This window comes from Halichoerus grypus, chromosome 2, assembly GCF_964656455.1.
Source record: "Halichoerus grypus chromosome 2, mHalGry1.hap1.1, whole genome shotgun sequence".
NCBI classification, from domain to species: domain Eukaryota; kingdom Metazoa; phylum Chordata; class Mammalia; order Carnivora; family Phocidae; genus Halichoerus; species Halichoerus grypus.
Genome location: NC_135713.1, coordinates 15,271,056 through 15,285,742, shown reverse-complemented (window position 1 = coordinate 15,285,742; position 14,687 = coordinate 15,271,056). Strand labels below are relative to the sequence as shown.

At 34.4% G+C, this 14,687-nt stretch overlaps 1 protein-coding gene across 4 annotated transcripts in view; it reads left to right on the top strand.

Moving 5' to 3' along the window:
- The window catches only part of CDH18 (cadherin 18), a 458,591-nt gene extending 455,811 nt beyond the window's left edge, over positions 1-2,780 (top strand). For 2 of the 4 annotated variants that reach the window (XM_036064734.2, XM_078066588.1), the window contains exon 12: positions 338-2,780. In XM_036064734.2, the coding sequence (XP_035920627.1) occupies positions 338-828 (491 nt within the window). In that variant the 3' untranslated portion in view covers positions 829-2,780. The remainder of the gene's footprint in view (positions 1-337) is intronic. The other 2 variants (XM_036064737.2, XM_036064736.2) reach the window with 1 other exon arrangement.
- Positions 2,781-14,687: the final 11,907 nt, after the last annotated feature.

The window sequence follows — 14,687 nt, the reverse complement described above, 5'->3', positions numbered from 1 at the left end:
ATTCCTCCAGGCAAAATTCCATATACTCTTCCATCATCTGTTTCCCTCAATATGAAGACTGGATGATAGACCACAGTGAGCCAGGAATCCTGAATGCATAAGTGTGACAAATGAGAACGTTACGATTTCTAGAGAAGATCAATGATTCCCAAGGCCTTATAGAGATAATCGTTTTTCACATTCCTTGAGATTTTAAAAACTCTCCAACCGTTACCCAGAGAGTGCAGAGATCAAGATTGTGTTACAATGCAAGCCTGAATGGAATGTAGTTGCTGATGCCAAATCTCCAAGAACTTCCTTTTTGCTAACTCTCCATCCTCTTTCCATTTTTCTTCAGCAATTGTGGTACTTTTTATCACCTTGAGACGCAGCAAAAAAGAGCCCCTGATCATCTCTGAGGAGGACGTGCGGGAGAATGTGGTCACCTACGATGATGAGGGTGGCGGTGAGGAAGACACCGAGGCCTTTGACATCACAGCCTTGAGGAATCCATCTGCTGCTGAGGAGCTCAAGTATCGGAGAGATATCAGACCTGAAGTGAAGCTCACCCCCAGACACCAGACATTGTCCACCCTGGAAAGCATAGATGTTCAGGAATTTATTAAGCAAAAACTGGCAGAAGCCGACCTAGACCCCAGTGTCCCCCCTTATGACTCTCTTCAGACTTATGCCTATGAAGGTCAGAGATCAGAGGCTGGGTCCATCAGCTCACTGGATTCAGCAACCACACAATCAGACCAGGATTATCACTACCTTGGAGACTGGGGACCCGAATTCAAAAAGTTAGCTGAACTCTATGGAGAAATAGAATCTGAAAGAACAACTTAGGGGGTTAATTCTTGCAACTTTCTAGAATTTGCTTCCTGAGCAAGTGGAGATATAACCTCAGCAATGGCAAGGAAGAAGAGTGGAGACAGTACTTGGAACTGAGCAAGCTGTACACAGCTACTGTAGAAACAAGTGCCCTTTTCATGATCGAAACTGGGTTATTTAATCAGAAGACAGTCAAATTAAAAAAATACAGAGAAAAAGCTATTGTTCCTTGTGTATATTTTCAATTGCTCAATAAAGTCTGTGGTACTGTTTAATTAAGAATACCTGAATTAAGCCAAACGATGATATTTGTTTCAATATTTTGTGATTTCTTTTCAAAGAGCAAAACTAAACAGAAAGATTCAAAATCACTTATGACTAGGGGTGGTACACTACGGAATGAAACTTGTGCAGGTAATCGGGACCTCTTTTTCCACTTTTCTGTGTGGACTCTTGAGACCCACACTCTGTTATTGTGACAGATCTTATTAGCATTGTCTTGTGTTCAAATGACATGAGGTATATCCAGTATACCAGGTCATTCCATCATGGACTTGTATGTACCATTTTCCTTTGCCCTCCCCACTTCTTTTCTCCATACAAAATTGATGGAGCATGGGGATTTGCTGCTTGCACTCTAATGTATGCAACTTCTGTGCACCCTTTGTGCACTGCTCTGAAGCACAGAGACCATCGTCTCTGTCCTGCCTGCCCTCCTTTCTTTTAACAAAAGACCCCCCCTTTTTTTATGGATAGAATGAATGGTTTAAGTAAGATATACTCAGATAATCTGATATGTCAGGGAAAGATTTAATTTGAAAAATAGTCACAAACCTTATCCTGTATAAAACGTTGGAAAATTCCATGATCTATTCCATCCCATTTGTTTTAAGACATTTACATCAGCAGTTTTGATCCTGCCAATACCTAAAATTAGTTGTTGGACATTTTGATGGTTGGTTTATACTTCAGTCTAATTTGCTTACTTATAAAACATGAGTAGTCATCGAAAATATGTACCTCACATGATAACAATGTAATCTGAAAAGATGATACTCCAATTTACATAAATCTTGTAGACCTTGGATTGACTTACCTTTATTCCTTTACACAGGTTCAGATTGTCCCCATCTCACTGACTGCTTAGCCCTTATCTGTTTGGGATCTACAGGAAAATATATAAAACTGAAGCAAAAAAAAAAAAAATAGGAGATTCACACTTACTATCCTTGGAAACGTGCCTCAAAGTCTCTGAGCTTCAGGGTCCCAAACAGCAAAATAAAGATGGTAAAGACTCCCTGCCTGTCTCACAGGGTTGTGTGAGGATCAAGAAGCATCTGTAAAAATGCTTTGCCAACTGCAAAGTGTTCTGTTATGTAAAGGCTTGCAGACACTATCTAATTTTCTAATTCTGTTAGCTTACAAATATATAGTTACATACATTTTGAATAAAGTATATTATCATGAGAGAATTTCATAAAACCTTCAACACTGTAGCAACTGCTAACTAAACATAATACACAAGTTTAATTATTTTGATATTTTCCCAAATAAACTAATTTTCTTCAAATTTCTTGTTTTTTTTTTTTTTTTCCTAAAATGGTTTAGATAATATTTTGCTGTTGTTGCTATTGGTCTTAAAATAAGAATAATGGTCCTATTCTCCAAAAATTACCATATTTATGTATTTCAGATAGATTGGAATTTTGAAACCCACAAATTAAGAATTATCTCAAGGAGGAATTTTTCCTTTACTCTTTGAATTTCTCATAATCAAGTGTCCTCAAATGTTCATGGCATTTTCTGTCTGATTCCACCTATGTGCAAAATTTTAAATTTTGCCTCTGTTTGCAATTGCCCTATGCTATCATATTTCAGTTTCAACGTATGGGAAGTAAGTAAGCTTAATTTGAATAATTCTCAACATGTGTTCTAAGCCTGAGGAATAAATTTTTTTAAGTTTTTTACCACATTGTAGCTTTCCAGATGCTGCTTTATCATTTTTTATATCATAATGCTATGCATTACAGTATAAAGCTGTATCAGAAAAAAACAGGGGTTTTGGGGAATAGCTTCTGGAGACACAGACTCTGATTATACTAATGTTGGACCACATTCACCCTGAAATAAGGGTACACCTTTGGAGAACTACTGTGGATGTTGGTGTTAGGACTTTCCTATGCAAAGAGGAGCAGGAAGGTCAGGTTTGGGAACGCCATTACATTAGGCTTTGGATTTATATTTTAGATAAACTGTTCATGGCTTTTATTTTATTTTGTTTGGTTTGGTTTGTTTTGTTAATATTCACCTGGTAACTTTACAGATGAGGGCTTGAAAGCTGAAAATGTATGTGTACATTTAATCATTTACATAAAAGCCAAGGTCCTCTGCATGTGTTTTGAGTATGAAAATATTTCCCTTATTATATGAAAAAAACACCTCAGATCCAACTAATTTTAATTATACATTATAATGATAATGGATTGTTTCTAAGCCCCTAATGTTAAATATAATATGGAGGCAAAATGGAGCTTCTGTAGTCCCGAAATACTATGTTTCTGTGTTGATTTATCCTAGAATTTTGTTAATGAAAGCATTCCAAGTGTTATATTTTATATGAACTCTGAAACTAGGCAATTATATCATTATTGTAAATATGGATTAAATCTCATTTTTAAAATTCTGCTACTTTGAGTCAAGAAAAAAACATAATGATATATAAGTGTTCTGCAAATAGATTGAAGTCATCCTAATACTTAATATCTTGCTTTAAGAACTCCAGTTTGTCAGTGTTGGAAGAAAATTCTCAAAGACTTTAGTGGGCAAAGAGTTTACATATCAACTCTGAGTATTCAGTAGTCACAGATAATTAGCTATGGAATCATATGTGATTCCAGATAGAATCAGCTATAGAGTCACTCATGTGTCTCAAACAACACATTTTGTAAGCGCTAGTTGATACTTATAGATCTAAATAAAATATAACTTCGAAATCAGCTTACTTATTTCTAATCAAATAGTTTCCTACAGACCATCCCTATACAAAATGGTGGCTGCTAGTTAGAGGAAATATAAACAATTATGATAATTTTTTATTCAAGGTGTTTTTTACAAGAATTTTTAAATTCCAAGTATTCTTTGTGCAAACACTGGGAAATTAATAGATCTTGCAGGAATCACTAAAGATGTATCATCAGAAAGTCTTTCTATGATAAATCTGTATAAACACAGATCTGAAGTGGAGATTGAAGACAAAATTATCCTTAAAATAAGACTCTATAAAAAGTTAACTTATGACTTTCTATAACCTGGTATAAGAAGAAAAATATTCTGAGAGAAATTGCATTCACATAACACACACACAAACATGTAGAAACATATATGTCTTCTTGAAAAATATTTGAAGAATAAAAGAATATTCAAAATAGTATTGATATGATCCAATTATGTGGTGTATACAAAATTTTAGTACCCAACATATGAACAATTTACCTGGAAGTTAATGAACAGTTTTTAACCTTTATTTTGTATCCAGCCTCAGACTAACCTTCAGTACTGTCAATGATGAGAGCTGATTCACAAGTGTGCTTGCACAGAGCAGGCAAAATTATTAGTTATAAATCCAAATTTTACAAGTGAGGATTTAATGGACACAGTGCAGCTATTAAATACTAACAAGTGCTTTGACTTAGATACTTTGTATACCACACAGTATAGTCAGAGATATGGGTAGAAGGAGGAAGATGTATTGAGTCCACCATTTTTAGCAATGTAGAAAGCTTAAATACACCATTAGTTTAATTTGTTCTTATCAACCTGCATCCATACGTTTGATTTGTTTTCTTCTTTTTGGGTTAGCTGAATATACAGGGAAAACAAACCAAAATTCAGGTAGACTCATTCGTTTCAACAGCCATCAAGAAGTGCTAGTTAACTGAGCATGGTAATAGGTATCCTGGGGCATGCATATATCCAATACTTTTGGGTAAGTCTTTTTGCTTTTTAGTGTGGACAGTGTTTGATTAGCTATTCAACAAATTAGAACTCTAAAGCTGATTATTCTGGGAAGAGGAAAGAGTCCCATATTTCAAACTGAAATTGTACTTAGCTTCAAGGTATGATAACATTCAATTAACTCACTTGGCTTTCAATTTTGAGAATAGAAGAAATCTCAGAATAGTTCTTGGGAGAAATGTGACTTGAATTCAAATTTTCTCTCTCTCTTTTTTATCCTTTAGGATTAAGAGCAAATTAAATATTATCTGAAGGAAACAAACCATTTCAACTTTTATTTTCTACTTCATCTGCAGAAGGTAAATTTTTTTGCAATGTAAAATTAGAAATCTCATAAACCCTACAGGCAAAAGTAGCTCGCAACCATTTGAAAATAAAACTAGTACAGAACCCACTCTCTTTTTCAAAGATTCCAAATACAACATTTTAAAGTGAAAATATGAATAGGAACACTCTTTAACATGTCAAAAGTTGTATTCTTAACTTTGACTTACAGCGATGAAAGATGTAGTTTTGTTGTTTTTAAATAAGGTAGAGATGAGAGGATAACAGAACACATTCTTCTTTGGAGCACTGATACAGAAAAATAAAAGTGCTCTTAGGCTAGTAAGGAATGATTTTATTTATCCACTTTGCTGAGTCTACAGAAATGAGGAATCTTTACCTTTCAAAAGTACAAAGGCATCAAATCTATTTCAGTAATGATTTGTTTTTAAAGACTTGGGTGAAAGTGAATGGAGAAAATAGGCATTTAAGGACTCCCAAAATTATATCCTGTGAAAAATGTATGTGCCATTTATAGATTAAAGTGGGTTCACCAAATGGTTTAGTCTTACTGCCTAGCAATACTAGCTTCGGAAGTAGGAAAATGGACCATGATAGTTAGTGTCACCCAAATAATTTCATCAAGTCAATTTTTCATATGTCAAATGCATCAAATTCTTACTCTAAATCATCTATTCTTTTCAAAGTACTTTTTCAAATGCCTTAGTTTCAAACAGAAATTCACACTATCTAACATTTATTAATAAGTTCTTCTAATCATGCACTACATGTAAGATACTATTTCAGGCACTGAAAGGGATGTGAAAAAAATGTCTTGGTGGTAGGGATCATCATCAATGAAATTAGAGTGTCACTTCAGAGGTAAGACCTACATATAAAAAGTTATAGAGGATTTAATACAAAGCAAAAAGTGGCAAGTGTTCTAAAATAGGTTTGGATACAATGTTGGGAAAGGTCCCAGGACCCCATTGAAACTGTGTCAATACTGTGTCTACGTGGAGCAAAACTGGAGTTACTCTATAGGACAGAGGAATGGTACAGTTCAGGGAGAAGTAGAAGCAGAGCGGACAGTGTAGACAAACGTACAAAGGTAGATTATTCTGTATGGAATAGAGGATTCATGCAGGGAAATAATGATAATGCAAGATGTTAAGCAAAGTTGGATTTAGATTAGGGTGATTGAGTGAAACTTACTTTTTAACCAATGTCATTGAATTTATTTTTCCCCAAAACAAGAGAGTGACGGTGGCCAGAGTTCCCTTTTAGATATCTGAGTCTTTTATTGATGTCTATCATTCAGTGAAGATAGAGTAAAGAAAGACTCTAGAGTTACATACACCTACAGAAGAAAGAGTAGACTCATCATTTCCAAAGTATAACTACTTATTTTAGGAATATATCTTGAGAAAAAAAAAGCCATAGGTGATGTACATTTCAGGTTTGATTGTTGGAGTCATTTTATTTTATCAATTTATTCATTATAATAATAATAAATTAAAATGAGGGCAAGAAATATACTTTTAAGAACAGTATTTATTCATATGAATTTATTCTTAACTGGATAAAGTGTCTATCTTCTATAATCTTTGTTTTAGGTATAAAAATATGTTAAAATAAAAAACAAATATCCAAATGCCAAAGACTGAACTGAGGCCTTATTAATACTATATCAGTTATTTTTAATAATTATTTTTAATACTTAACACAAGAGATGTCATAAACTCTAGTGTTTCATTGTATATAAATTTACATTTGGATTTATTTTTAAAAAGTGGCTATCATACAACATAAGATTAAATAATTTGTTAATATCATAGGTAGACTTAGCCTGAAATCCCTATTTTTATATCTTCTATGTCTCACTTTTTCTTCTTTCACATCGACTTGCCTTTTTTTAAAACCCTTGAATAGCTATGTTTGAGCAATTTCTATATTTCATGTATTTTTCAGAACAAATTCAAGAAAATGTTTTTCAGAAATAGAAAGTAGTTATCATGTTATTTTCAGGGTTTTGATTTTCAACGCATTTTCTCCCCCTCTGTCACTAATCATGCTCTTCCTCACCAAAAAGTAATAAAAGAAAATTGCATTCAGAAAAATACCCTGTGAAAGTCACTTTTTGAGCTTGAGGTTTCCTTCCATGATGTGATTTTGTTTTGTAGTTCTTGAAACACTGTACATTTCTAGACTCTTGGAATTCATTTTATCTTCATTCTTTAAAAGATAGCAGGGAGCTGTGGGGGGGGGAAGTCATTTTTGTTCATGTGAAATTTATTTAAAATATTTCAAAAGACTGAATATATGTCCTAAAACATTGAAAGTATCAATCAAATTAAAATAATGCTTTATTCTTTGCAAAGTATTTTCAATATCACGCTTCAAATATTTAAAATATAATTATCATTTTCAAAAAACAACTATAATTTGATCAATACCCTTGCCTTCATTTAAAAGAAAACTTAGATAATTGGTTTTCCAGAAGAGCTAACACTGAGTAAATCTCCCAAATTTCATCACCTAAGTTATGTTTTCTTGTTTCTTATTGCTCATGTTTCACATTGATGACACAATGATAGTATATGACAATTAGCATATCTATAAAACTCCACATTACAAATTACTTTTAATTGTATCTAATAGATTAGGCTGAGGTACAGTGCTTAAACTTTTTTTAATTTATATTTCATTAAGTTCTCCTCAGAATATTATTTCTGAGGCATGCAGATATATGCACTCCTGCCTCCTGCCAACATTTACCATTTTCTTTCACCTCGCCAGTCTTAAATTAGTCACCTGTTCCCCCGTCCTCAGCTGTCTCAATTTCAATTTGAAAGAATCAAGGATACAGGACAGTGAAATACTTTGCTGGGACAAACTGTCTTGAGAAAACCAGGTCACAACTCAACTTTCTTGATTCCTACTCAGTGTCTTGAGTTAAAATACGAAACAGGACAATATTAGAGGGAAAAGAAACCCTTAGGTTTAAGAATCTAGGATTCAGAACACGTAGTTAGGAATCTTGACTGAAAGTACTTGTATAAGTTTAAATGTCAAACATTGTTTAAATTATCCTACAATTTAAAATAGAAATAATAATACCTTTATACTTATCTCGCAAAATTGTTAGGAATATCAGATGTGATTTTGTGTATAAAACACAGAAATGAGGGGTGCCCGGGTGGCTCAGTTGGTTGTCTAACTCGTGGTTTCAACTCAGGTCAGGATCTCATGAGTCATGTGCTCTATGCTCAGCAGGGACTCAGCTTGAGATTCTTTCCCTCTCCCTCTTTCCCTCCCTGTGCTTGTGCATGCTCTCTCTCTCTAAAGTAAATAAATAAATCTTTTAAGGTTTTATTTATTTATTTGAGAAAGAGAGAGAGAGAGTGCAAGATCAAGAGTTGGGGGAGGAGCAGAGGGAGAGGGAGAAGCAGACTCGCTGATGAGCAGGGAGCCAGCCTGAAGCAGGGCTCATCCCAGGACCCGGATGCAGGGCTCGCTCCATCCCAGGACCCTGGGTTCATGACCTGAGCTAAAGGCAGGCACTTAACCCACTGAGTCACCCAGGTGCCCCAATAAATAAATCTTTTAAAAAAATAAAATAAAAAAGCAAAAATAAAACACAGAAATGAGTATAGTCCTTGGCAGATTGATTAATCTTATTATTATGGTTTCTTTTTTTGCACCCTCAATCTTCCCCAGTCTCTGGCCTCAGAAAATTATGACTTTGGTTATATAATACAGGAATAAAGGCTTTGCATATTTTCATCACAGTGTAAGCACAAAGATGCATTCTCCATCTGAGGAGGCCAAAAAAAAAAAGAGCCGTTCTAATGTTTGCCCATTGGATTCTTCTTTTCACAATGCAGAGGACAAAGGAAATTATGATCTCTATTTAACTGTATGGATTAGATTTCCCTCAATACGTTTTGTTCATAAAAATCTAAGATTAGACTAATAAATTAAAATTATGCATTATACATACACTATATTGACTTCTCTGTTTCAGAATATTTTTTATAAACACCAGTCTCTCTTATTACATAATTATTTAAAAATGTGAAAATTAGTTCTTGGGATTTTTTGAAAAAACAATAAAAATGTTTAGTGCAAGGATATTTGGCAGTTTATAAAAACTTTTAAAATTCATGTCTTTCTCTGATTCAAGGGAAACAAAACTCATTAGCATAGCCATGGAATATATTTTGCATGATCAAAGAAACACACTTCTACGATGTCTGGGACCTCTTTGAGGAAAATTACAGGGACTCTATCATGTACAATAACACTATGCTATTATAAAATAATTAATGAACACCCAGAATAATAAACAGTCTAATGTCACTCAGTGCTTGCAAATTCTTAAATAGAATAGATATGATCCAGAATATAGAAGCAAACCTAACATCTCCTTTAAATTCTATTTTCCTCTCCATTTGACCCACAACCCAAGAAGAACTGGTTGTTGTTATTTATACATTATTGATTATGATATTGTTGTATCTCCAGTAGATAATAGTCTATCCTCTAATTTCAATCAAAGAAGAATGTTCCTATCTAAGGAGGGATTGAATAAAATTAAAAATGATTTATTAAGGGCTGCTTTATTGCCAGACAATAAAACTTCATATTCTATATATAGGAAAAGAAACATTTATTTTCATAAAACATAGCTTCCTTTTGAGGAAATTAATATCAGTACATTTCATTAGCACCCAGTAAGTTAAGAATATTAACGCACCTAAAACCAATTTTACCATATATGTTAACTAAATAGAATTTAAATAAAACCTTGAAATAAAAAAAAGAATATTAGTGCAGGTCTAATTGGAAACAACAGTACATTTTGAGGAAATTTCAGCTTTCCTCTATATCCCAATAATACACCAGCCCGTCTCTGTTAAATGACAGCTTAATCTTCTTGTTCACTGAAAAGAAGTCACTACTTCAGTCAAATAACAGAAGTCCACATCTTTCTCTTTACCACTCCCAAATCTTATTTTGTTTCCACAAACAAATTTTACATCTAAGACATTTCATAAATCCCTCTGAAGTCCTCTTCAATAGTGACTTACTTTTCTGTCAGTTAGTTAAAGAATTGTTCTCTCCAATTTACTCCAAGAAAATTATTCAGGAAATTAAAAAAAAAAAAAGCAAAGAGGAAAAAAAAGTCAAAATGTTGGTGAATTAATACAGTTTTCTGAGAGTGTTACAACCTGGCACATTTTATCACTGATTTTTGCCAGTGATTTCTTAAAGAGAACTAACCAACAGCCTAACCAGGTTACACTGAAGTTTTTATAGAAAACATTAAATATAAGGGAACTGAATTTTTTAATCGCCCAAATAAAAGTTATGACAGTATTACCATAGAACAGAACCTGACTATAGGGAAAAGGAAGTAAACAAAGAATTGTGTGTGGGGGCGGGTTGTTTGTTGGGTGTTTTTTGGAGTATAGTTGACACACAATGTTACACTAGTTTCAGATGTAAAACATAGTGATTCAATAAGTCCATATACTATGCTGTGCTCACCACAAGTGTAGCTGCCATCTGTCACCATTCACTGCTATTACAATACCATTGACTATGTTCCTTATGCTGTGCTTTTTATTCCTGTGACTTACTGTTTTATAAAATGCTAGTGACCATGCTAAGAAGATTAAAGCCAGAGGTAGGTAGAAAGAGGTAGAATATTTGGAGTCAGAGATGTTTTCATATTGCATTGGGGGAACTAAGCATCCTTAGGCAGAGTATGGAGCAGAAGATAGGGATTTCACTCTGTTCAGTCATACTTTTATTGTATTTATTTTTTTATTTTTTTAAAGATTTTATTTATTTATTTGAGAGAGAGAGAAAATGAGATAGAGAGAGCATGAGAGGGGGGAGGGTCAGAGGGAGAAGCAGACTCCCCGCTAAGCGGGGAACCCGATGCAGGACTTGATCCCGGGACTCCAGGATCATGACCTGAGCCGAAGGCAGTCGCTTAACCAACTGAGCCACCCAGACGCCCCAGTCATACTTTTAAATAAAATCACTTCCACTACCACTATGCACAGGGGCTGACAAAGGTCAGTGTGGAAAATCAAATGAAAACAGAGAGCACAAAAAAACTCAAATCTTTGAAGAATGAAATACCTCATATTATCCAAATTATTACAACAAAAGACTAGCAAATTAGGACAGCTAGCTAATGGCAGTCACTTTCTGTATGACCTTTAGAAAGCAAATTTTTGTTAATGGGAAAAAGTACTCAGTGTGGGTCTCTAGGAAAGCCTCCAGTGGTTGAATTTCCAAACAGAAATTGGGACAAGAAATAAAGCTACCCTGAAGAACTCATCTGTAAAATAATTTGGGCCTACATGGGGGGAGGTGAGAGTGGAAAAAGAGAGAGATTCTTAATTCTTGGCTCAATTGTTTAATGTTTGTAGGAATATTCAGATTTTCTAATTCTTCTTGAGTCAATTTGGTTAAAACTACACTTTTCTAGACATTTATCTTCTTAAAGTGTTTTCAAATTTTTAGCAAGAATATTCATATATTCTTACTAGCTTTTGAATATCTAGTGCATTTGCATCCATCTCTTTTTTTATTGCAAAATGTTTTTCTGCCTCTCCCGTCTTCTTTTTATCAAATTCGAAAGAATTTTGTCAATTTTATCACTTTTTAATGAATGGTACTCATTTTTTATATTTTCTCTATAGCATATATATATTTTTTTAATTTCCTAATCCTGCTATCAGCTTCATGCTTTTTAAAATTATTCTGCTTTATTTGGCTTTATTAATTAATCTAACTCACTGAAATTAAGATTCTCTTATTTTCTAATATTAGCCTTCTAAGATATAGATATCTCCCCCAACTATTTTATCTGTATATATCCGGTCAATACTATCTGCTATAACACAAAAGTCCAAATATCAGTGGTTTATCAGAAGTTTATCTCATGCTCTAATAAAGTCTATGTTCCGATCTGTAGTTGGATCTGCCCAGGCAGTGATTCATGCATCCAGTCACCTTCTGTTTTATATTTCTGATATCCCCTAGGTCTTGGAGTCAAATGCTGGACCTTCTGCATCCAGTTGCCTTCATGGAAAAGACAGGCCAATCTACTCATATTCTATTGGATGAGATCAGCTATATGGTTTACCTAGATGCAAGAAAAGGTATGAAATATTATTGCATATAGCTCATTTGGGGACTGGTCATGTATGCATCCTCTGCCTATACATGTCAAAATTCCAGACTCCTAGAAGCAAAGGAGATGTTCAGAATAAATCATATATATATTTTTTTCCATAAACAGTTTACTATAAACCATGCTTATCAGTTAGGGAACAATGAGATGTCTTTGAAAATCTAAGCCCTTCGATGTTATCCAAGGGTCAAATTGCAAGCAGACCTTTGTAAGGAAAACACTGAGGTTTACAATGTGAATTGTTTCCTGAAAACTTGCTTTGGTGTTTTTTGGGAGAAAGTGTCCAGTTTCTCTCCATTAAGTATGTTAGAGGTAAGGTTTTTTTGTAAATGTTCTTTATCAACTTAAGGAAATTCCCAATTATTCCTTGTTTGCTGAGGGTTTTTGTCATAAATGTAGTCAGGGTTCTCTAGAGAAACAGAACCAAGATGATGTGTGTGTGAGTATACAGGTTTATTATTATAGAAATTGACTCGAGTGATTATTAGAGACTAGTGAGTCCAAAATCTGAATGTGAGCAGCAGGCTGGAAACTCAGGAGAACGATGGGGTACAGATGAAGGCCAAAGGCATTTTGCTGGAGAATTCCCTCTTGCTCTAGGAAGTTGATCTTTGTATCCTATTCAGGCTTTCAGGTGATTGGATGAGGATACCCACATTGTGGAGGGAAATCTGCTTACTCAGAGTTCACAAATTTAAATGTTAATCTCATTCAAAACATCCTCCAAGGTGACACCCAAAAAAACCATAATGGGTATCAGATTTTGTCAAATGCTTTTTCTGCATCAATTGATATGGGTACATGTCTTGTGTTTCCTTAAGCCTGTTAATATGGAGGATTCCATTGTGATGTCTAAATGTTGAAACAATTCTTGGAAATCAGAAATTATTTCACTAAGTCATAGCATGTAATTTCTTTATACTGTTGTATGATAAAAATGTTGTCTAATCTTTGTCTGGGTTCCTGAAATAGAGCTTCTAAAGTTTTAGGATTTTTTGAGTGATAGGAGATCTTTGTTATTCATAGCGGGGCCCTGAAATCATCCCTTAGTTATTGCTAATAAAGTAACTTATGATAGACCTCCAAATAGTTTCAGCATGAGTAAAGGATAGGAGCAGACATGCCAATAAGACCAACCATGTGATTAGATGACTCAATCTTAGAACCAGGTGATATCAGTTCAAGCTCTGGGGAGTGAAGGGGCACTGGACATTATGTACCGTCACTTAGACAATTATTCAATCACACCTATATAAGGAGATCCCAACAAAAACTCTGGACACCAAAACTCAATTGACCATCCTGGTTGGTGATCACATTGATGAGTCAGGAGGAGGATATGTTCCAATTCAACAGGATTAGGACTTGATAGCTCCACATTTATGATCCTTCTAGACTTCTCCTGTAGGTCTCTTCATTTGGCTGATCCTAATCTGAATCCTTGATAACAAAACACCAGTTTAAATCATGAGATTTTTCTGAGTTCTGTACATTATTCTACTAAATTATAAAATCTGACAGGGTTGTGGGAATCCTAGAATGTGTAGCTATTTAGCCAAGGTGAAAATGGAATGGGGACCCCTGAACTTGTGGCTGGTGTCTGATTTGAGAGCAGTCTTGTGCCCTTTACTTATAGAGTCTGGGCTAACTCTAGTAGCTAGTCCACAAATTGTATTGTGGTATTGCATATACCATGTTGCATTTGATTTGCTAATACCATGTTGAAGATTTTTGCATCTATGCTCATGAGATAGATCACTCTGTAGTATTCCTTTCTTGCAATATCTGGTTTTGGTATTAAAATAATGTAGAATTCAGGGCGCCTGGGTGGCTCAGTCGTTAAGCGTCTGCCTTCGGCTCAGGTCATGATCCCGGGGTCCCGGGATCGAGTCCCATATCGGGCTCCCTGCTCGGCGGGAAGCCTGTTTCTCCCTCTCCCACTCCCCATGCTTGTGTTCCTGCTCTCGCTATCTCTCTCTCTGTCAAATAAATAAAATCTTAAAAAAAAATAAAAAAAATAAAAAAAATAATGTAGAATTCATAAAATGAGTTCTGAAGTGTTCCCTCTGCTTCTATTTTCTGGAATAGTTGTCCAATTATTGCTATAATGATTCCCTATGTGTTCAGTAGAATTCACCGGTAAAATCAATTAGTTCTGTTTTTTTCTTTTCTGGAGGATTATTAATTATTGATTAAAAAGTTTAATAAATGTGTCTATTGAAATTGACTTTCTCCTGCATCAGTTTTAGCAGTTTATATATTTTAAGAAATTGCTTCATCTAATTTGTTAAGAGTTATTTATAATATTCCTTTATTATCCTTATAATACCCATGGGATAATCTCAGTTTACATTGCCCTTCTTTTCTTGCATGCTGTCAA